The sequence below is a fragment of the Rutidosis leptorrhynchoides genome, chromosome 5 (genome assembly GCF_046630445.1).
Source record: "Rutidosis leptorrhynchoides isolate AG116_Rl617_1_P2 chromosome 5, CSIRO_AGI_Rlap_v1, whole genome shotgun sequence".
In the NCBI taxonomy this organism is placed as follows: Eukaryota; Viridiplantae; Streptophyta; class Magnoliopsida; order Asterales; family Asteraceae; genus Rutidosis; species Rutidosis leptorrhynchoides.
The window spans coordinates 618,804-626,913 of NC_092337.1; the positions used below are offsets into that span (position 1 = coordinate 618,804).

Sequence of the window (8,110 nt, forward strand, 5' to 3'; positions counted from 1 at the left end):
TATAATACTCCCTATGTTACGAAAAAAGTATCCACCAACAATAAAAGTTCAATTTAAGATACATATAATTTAAAATTTAATTGTTTATTTTGCCCTCATTTAATAAGTATCTAATTTTGTTACTTCAACAAAGTTTTCATTTCTATGAATAAATTGTTATGTTAAATTTCACCTTTCCATTAATAAAAATAGTCGATAGTAGTAGATAGTTTAGATTTTTTTTTTATTAAAACAGAAAACAATGCTTCTTACTATAATTCCATCTTTCATTTCATCACTTTCCTCTGCCATTCAAATTCTTATTTTCCAACAACACTTTCACCTTTCATTCTTGTAATAAGTCAACTGTTGATTCTCCTTACATTCTGTTTACATTTTGATCTTAGGTTTGTGACTTTGTGCTAAGTCAATAAAAGTTACTACTTCTTTATGTTTCTTGTTTCAAGTTTTCATTCATTTTATCAGATTTTTGGTTTTAGGATTGAATGCTTTAGCAGAAATGAACCACCACAATCATTTTGGTAATACACATGATGATCATTTGTGTCTAAGATGAAGGAATTAGCATAAATGTAGCGGAGTACAGATCAGGATCAAAGTAATTTAATTTCCAAATTTGGCAATAATAAGCTTATGTTTATAGCATAATATCCAAATTCAACACCTTAACAAAACCAAGAATTCAAAAATCCAGAACCAGCAAGTAGCAAATACATTTATAGTAGTACATAATTTCAGCTAAGTCCTTGCTACAATTTCAACAATGTATTTCATCGCCACTGAACTCGATAACAACTAAATTTTAACGCACAATGCAATCTTCGATACCAGAGGTTACTAGCACGTTTTCGACCAATTTCTGCAATGAATGTTGCCGCACTTACCTCTTCCTACCACCGCGTTCTCTTAAAGACAAAGAAAGCATTTCACCTGCACCAACGTTGTAATAAGCGAGTGATAAGTTGTCCTTCATAAAACCAGCTTTCCCACTCAGTTTCTGTTTGTTAGCAGGTAACTGAATACCTCCAGCAATCTTCTCTTTCAAACTGCTTACTGACTCAGACAGGGACTGAACAGTAATTTCCAGTATTTGTCCTTTCAGATTTCCTTCATCCACATTCGGCACTGACACAGTAATACGAACAGGTCCCTGCAATACACCACACAAGATAGCTTTAATAATTAAACGAAGTAGTTACAGAAGATATCAACAATATTCTTTTCTGAAACGAAACGATATACAAAATTTTCTACACTAGAACTTATTATAGCCCACAGGCCACAACACTGATTTTGTAATAGATCAAAATGGGCATGTTTTTGCTTACCTTTTGTCCATTTCCTAAATAAATTACTCCGTACTAGTTTTAAACATTTAAAATAAGTTATTTTAGTCTGAAAAAGAATGAAAATTTGTTCAAACTAATTTACACGATTTCACGAAATGCTTTGGCTCATGCACGACCCAGCCCATTTCCCTGAGCTAATTGGTTACATGTTTGACCCATAATAGGAGATCTAGCATAACCCAATTAAGACCCATCAGTAAGTGGGTCAAAATTCCCACCTCCAACAAATATTAAACTGAGATAGAAACAATAAATTAGTTCTAAAGGGTTTGTACCGGATGTTGAGCTAAGAACTGATCCTCGGGGACAAGCAAAGAATCGTCAAGTCTTTGCTTCTTTGGCTCAGGTTCTTCAGGAAGGGGAGGGGGAGCTTCTTCAGGCGGTGGTGGTGGCGGCGGCATTCCTAGCGGCATAGGTGGTGGACCCATGGGCGGCATACCATGTTGAGGCATATAAGGACGTGGTGCAAGTGGCGTGAACTGAGATCCTGGTGGTGGCGGCACTGGTGGATTCATCGACTGTCCCATTGGCGGAGGTGGCAGCCGATTCATCATGTAAGGCGGCGGCTGCTGACCGTAACCCATTTGCATCGGGGGCTGCGGTGGACGTTGATTCGTAACCATCGTGTTCATTCCCGGCCCGGGCGGTGGCGGCACCATACCACCGCTAGTTACAGTCGAGTACTGAGTATTACCTGGCCCACGAGGCAGATTCAACGCAAGCCCAGGTGGTGCTGGTAGCGGCCGAAGTGATGGTATACCAGGTCTAGGCGGTGGAGCTGCGGGTCCCGGAAGGTTCCGACCATCATCGACTTGTTCCTCTGTATTTTGGGATAAAGCTTGAGTTGTAGTCCACCCAATACTCCCCGTGTGCCCATCCCATATAACCTGTTTCGGTTGTTCATCATTCTTCTTTTCAATTTCGGCCTTCACTGCATGAGAAACCTCTTCCTCAGTGGTCCCAAATATATCGGGCCGGGTTCGAGCAAGCCCGACGATATTTTTGGAAATTTCATCATCTTGAGCAAGTGTAGTTTCCCTAATCTTTGCAAACATTCTCTCCTTTTGTTCTTTGTATTTCGGGTCAATAAGAGAAATTCGCATGTGTTCAGACATTTCATTAACCGGAATCAATTCATTAGTGATTGGCGAAACCACGTATTTCGTCGGGTTTCGTTCAGCCGGGACCCGATCCTCGGGCCTCTTCCAATTCTTCACAATCCTCATTGGCGGTTCGTTTTTTTCCGAAATTACCCTTCCCTCTTTCTTCATATCATCATTATCATTATTCTCTTCAGCCTGCATACCTTCTTGAACAAGTTGTACTTCTTCATCATCCATTTCCAATTCAACTTCCTTACCAGGCTCCATAACTTCTTCTTCCTCCATTGCTGATGTCATCTTGCTCCTTCTTATAACTTCTTCTAAAGTCATTGGAGGAGGTAAATCATCATCTTCATCATCTGCAAAATCTATGTTTTCAACAACAACAAATTCATGCCAATCGATCTGAGACATTAACAATCTTTCCTGTTCTATCTCATCTTCAGCTTTTTGTCTCGCCTGTTCTTGAGACCGTTCCCACTCAAGCCGGTGCAAGCACCGTTCAAGAACAGTAGTCATATCAGCAACATTTTTTTTCAACTTATCTGTTAAACCTTTAGGCGGCATTAATACTTTCAAGTAGGCATCCGCGAGTGATGTGAAAAACATAAACATACTGTGTGTCGGCTTCAAAAAGTGAAACTGTGGATTGTTATTCTCTCTACTAGTCAAACCAGTCAAAAAAGATTTACCATTTCGCGCCACAAACTGTGCTGTTAATTTTATTATATCCAACTCCTCACCCGTCATGCCCTCGGGTAGCCGAATCGTATAGGGGGATCCAACACTTTCCGAACGGGTCTAAATTTTGCTGACGGGTCACTTTGCTCAGTTGCATCATTGCCATCAGTAGAAGCAACTGAAGGAGCTGAATCTGTATTAGGTGGCTCGGGTTGCTCAGTCGACTGCAGGCCCGGGGTTAAATTTTGGGTCCGGAATTCAGAAAGTCGGTGCTGGTAATAGGCATGATACGGGTCAGAACCATTCAAAAAGTTGAATTTGGGATTACCAGCATTGTTAGCAATGATTCTTTTTTCAAACTCGGGCCCGTTTTTTGCCACAAAACTTGCAGTTTTGTCTACAATGGTTCTGATATCTGGTGGAGGATGAATGATTCCTATAGTTCTAGTGTGTGTGGCGATTGATGCAGGAGCAGAATTTGAATTGTTTTGGTCATCAACAGCGTCTTGCGTATGCTCGTCGTTAGAGTCATTTTGTACTTGAGATGGAGGCAGAGGACCAAGATCGCCATCAGATGGTGGTGCTGGGAGGGGCAATATTGGCAATGAGCCCAACATTTTGTCAAAATACGCTTCAAATTGTAAAATAGTCTCACTCAACAAGATCTAGTTTAAATAGCAGTTTACCATATTCCAGAAGTTACCCTGCAAAAACCATAGTCATATGAAAACGTTCAGAAAACACATATAATAACAAAACATCTAGATAGAAATTGAATGAAATTGAGTGAAAAAGAGGGATTCAAAAATAGCGGTTCGTTTGTATCAGCGAATAAAAAGGCAATCATCGTTACTGAAAATGAGTAGTTTGTTTTACATTATCACAAAATGAAAATGAGCAGTTCTATAGGTGTACTCATTTAAAATCTTATACAACTAAATGCCTGATATACACACTACCTTGAATGTTTACATTTTAACCTTACCCGTATATCTTTTAACTCAGAAAAAAGGCTAGATTTTATCATATACATCATTTGTATATTTATAAAAAACAGTTACAAATTCAATCCAGTATATTTTCATATATTCATATCAAGAGTTAGCAATTATAAATAAAACTTCTAATACCCATTATGTTCAAAAATTAAAACCAAATGAATACTTTTACAATTCTACATACACAGGTCACACACACATTTTAAATGAATTTCATATTACAGATGTGTCATATAAAAATAAATATAAATAAATAAATAAATAGAAAAATAAACAACATTAGAAAGATGAATATCAGCTTACAGTTTATCAAAAAACATAGCATAGATGAAGCATCTAACATACATCAACAAAGTAAAGTAACTCTAGAAAGCCTGTAATATATTCATAAACCCTAGATTTATAAAACGCACAACAAAATATATAATAAACCTAGGTTTTAATAATTGATTGTGACCTAAATCATTATCAGAGAATTAACATTCAAATTTGACATAAACGAATTGGTGAAATATGTTACCTCTGAACAACGAATTAAAGCGATGAACAGCGAGTCGAATTATCGTGAAGAGTGTGTGAATCGCGATTTGTAATTGTGGTGACCTTAAAATTATGCAACTCCTCTCTTATAGTTAAATGGACTCATGTATGAATAGGCTTTATTTATGGGCTTTATACTTATTGGGCTTTATCTAATGTTGATACGCTTTACAAATACTTTCAGTTTGGGACTTTATTCATATCGATAAGTCATTCGCCTTAGAGTTCTCGGCTTCTACTTAGAGTTTCTCCTTAGAGTTCTTGAGTTCTCGGATTCATATCACTAAAAGATGACCATGGAAAAAGGGTAAAATACAGCATATCCGAAACCGAACAGTTTGCGTATAGCTGAGTAATAATCATTATCGTTTATCTGCTTTTACTATTGCTGAAAAATAAATTTAACGAAGTAGTTAATTGTTAAATTAGTTAATTCGTATTAAATTAAAGGTGTTTGCCTTCTTTTTTTTTTTAAAAAAAAGCAAGTAAATCTTTATTAATATAATGATTTGTTACATTAAGCCCTATACATGATACTATACAACACGTGTGGTATTTTACACGAGATTAACATAGGAATTACATAGGAAATATAACTATGGGGGAAGTATTCGCGAACCAAAGCATTGGGAACATGATCGGTTAGAACTTGAAAGCAAGCAGGCTAGCGGAATCCACCAGTACCGATCTAGCGATGACAAAGGAGGAGACAACTAAGCCTTTTAATCCCGAGAGCATACAACCCAAAAGGAGATGGAACGCGACAAATTAACCTATGCACGTACGGCGTGTTGGAGGCGGCAACATAAAATGAAGGATTAATAAGCCATTGTTGCCATTCGAGTCTTGATTTGTTTGCACGCTTGGAGATCCATGAGAAGGAATGGGTTTGGATTTCGGAGATTATGGTAGCCGGGATCCATTCCTTATTGGAAAAAACTTTTAGATTTCTATATTTCCAAATAATATAACAACAAACCCATTTGATGGCTTGCCAAATGAGATGGCCTTGTGTAGATGTGGTAAACGATTGATTGTTCGTAAGGATGTCATCAAAACATGTAAGAGAAATTAACGCGATGTTCCACCATCGCAATATTTGGTGCCAAATTTCCATTGAGATGGGCAATGGAACATGATATGTTCTATAGTTTCAACAAGATTATTGCAAATAGGGCAAAGTGTCGAGTCAAGATCGACTCCACATTTATCAAGTTCAACACGGGTCGGAATTCTACCAAAGATAGTACGCCAAGCGAATTTGTTGATTTTTTGAGGTATGAACTTGTTGCGTAGCGTTTTGATGGAGGAGGATGATGGTGCAAATTTGAGATTATTAAGTGCGCTTGCAAGCGTCTTTGTTTTGAATTGGCCCGAGGGGTCTATTGACCATTTTCATGAGTTTAACCTGTCAGTCAGTAAACAAGATGAGATTAAGTTATTAAGTTCATATAATTCGTTTAATGTGCGACCGTTAGGTTCCCGTGTCCAATTTCACGTTCCATTGGAGATCGAATTATGAGTAGAAATTGTAACATCCCGCCTTTTTCCATTTACTTTTCCGTTATACTAATATAAAGTCCGTTATATGTTTATAACATCTCCCGTTGATACGCGTTTTAAATTATCTCGTTTAGGTAATTCACGCACCCGAACGAAAGTTGAGGGACTAAACTTGACAAGGGATCAAACCCTTGACTAGGTCAAAGGGTCAAACCCCTTTCACCCATTCATTTTCATCTCCATCTCTCTCTCTTTCTCTCTAGCAAGAACACACACCATTACCAAATTCATTCAATCATCATCTAAATCCGATCTAGGAGGCTTACAACAAAATAAATTACATATTCGTAATCCTCTCTTCATCCTCTTCATTTTGGTACCAACTTCATCTCGTTTGGGTAACATTTCTAAAACTCTAGATTTCTCTAAATTCGTGTTTTTGACTTGAAATGGTGTTAGTTAGTGTCTATGGCTCATTGTGATGTCGTGTGTGTAATTTATATGCTCGATCTCGTTGTTTTAGTGTAACTAGCATGAACTTGACTTTTGGTGTGTTGTTCTTGAATTTTGGATGATCATATGTTGTTAGATGTTAAAAGTTCATGTTCTAATTGTGTTCCTAGTATTACTAGCTTCAATTTGATGTGTAGGTTGCCTTAGAAAACTTCATGAACTTGATTATTGATTTTGGTGAATTTGGGTTAGGGTTTGATGAACTTGAAATGGACTTTTGATGCATTGAATGCCATGGATTATTATTGGTAAGTGTTTAGTTGGATTGTATGCTTGATTACCTTCGAAACGGCATATCATTCATGTAAATTGGTTGCCCGAATCATTGAATTGCATTTATGAACTTGTATGCGGTTAATGTTAAGCATTAGATGCGGTTTTGGTTGTTGTAATAGGTAGATTGATTGATGAAATGTGTTTAGTTGTTTTCCTCGTCAAATTACCTTCCCAACGGTATAAGATACTTGTCTTGATTATTTGCGGATCATAAATGGTGATTGTTTGAAGTTAGGTTCGTGCATAAAACTTAAAAATTGCCAGAACTCTCTGCACAGGTAATGGCGCGGCGCGCCATATACCCGCGCGGCGCGCCATTTTGGTCTGTCCAACTTTGTCAATTTTCGAATAATGTTTGCTATGCTACGCACCTCCGATTCACATGTAACTTGTCCTAACATGCTCATACATGATTAAAAACCTCAGAAAAATAGTTCGGGACCCAACCCGAACGTGTTGACTTTTTCGTTGACTTTGACCGACCAAAGTTTGACTTTTTGTCAAACTTAACCAAATGATTATGCAACCTTCCTAACTTGTTTATATACTTGTACCTTGCATGAAACTTGACAATTTGATTTCACATGCTATATAATCGAGTCGTAACGAGCCATAGGACTAATTGAACATTTTTGACTTATCGTGCTTACCGTTATTGATGCGACCTATTTGTTTAGGTCAAGACTAGCACTATCCTTCGCACACGTTATTTTGTGAAGTACTTTTCGTACGTGCACTCAAGGTGAGATCATAGTCCCACTTTTACTCTTTTTGAACTTACATTTGGGATGAGAAAACATAAACATTTCTTTTACTAAGTGAACACAAGTACAGGAAAACAAACATTCTACATACGAGTTTAGAACAAAATCCTCAATTCGATTATCATTAGTTACACTTGCCGGGTGTAAGCGAGAACTTATGTTGTATGGATCCATATGGGTTTGACATGTAGCGACCCGACCAAATCGTCATTGACGGCGCCGTCTACTTAGGTCCCGTTACGTGGTCATAAGTCTTTAAAACAACGTTTGACCAAAAGATATGTCGCCTTCATTTCAAAATAAAGATTGTTCCCAAAGTTTACAAGAATTGTTCAACCAATAGTTAAGTTACAACGTTATAATACAAATGAAATCTAGGCGAC

The 8,110-nt window shown here is 37.4% G+C and overlaps 1 protein-coding gene across 1 annotated transcript; it reads right to left on the bottom strand.

Moving 5' to 3' along the window:
• Window positions 1–631: 631 nt before the first annotated feature.
• Window positions 632–4,718, bottom strand: LOC139847142 (probable splicing factor 3A subunit 1). Its single transcript, XM_071836760.1, is given in 4 exon segments — window positions 632–1,150; window positions 1,625–3,228; window positions 3,231–3,837; window positions 4,652–4,718. Coding segments are annotated over 3 exon segments (2,394 nt in total). The 5' UTR covers window positions 3,751–3,837; window positions 4,652–4,718; the 3' UTR covers window positions 632–880.
• Between the last annotated feature and the right edge of the window lie 3,392 nt (window positions 4,719–8,110).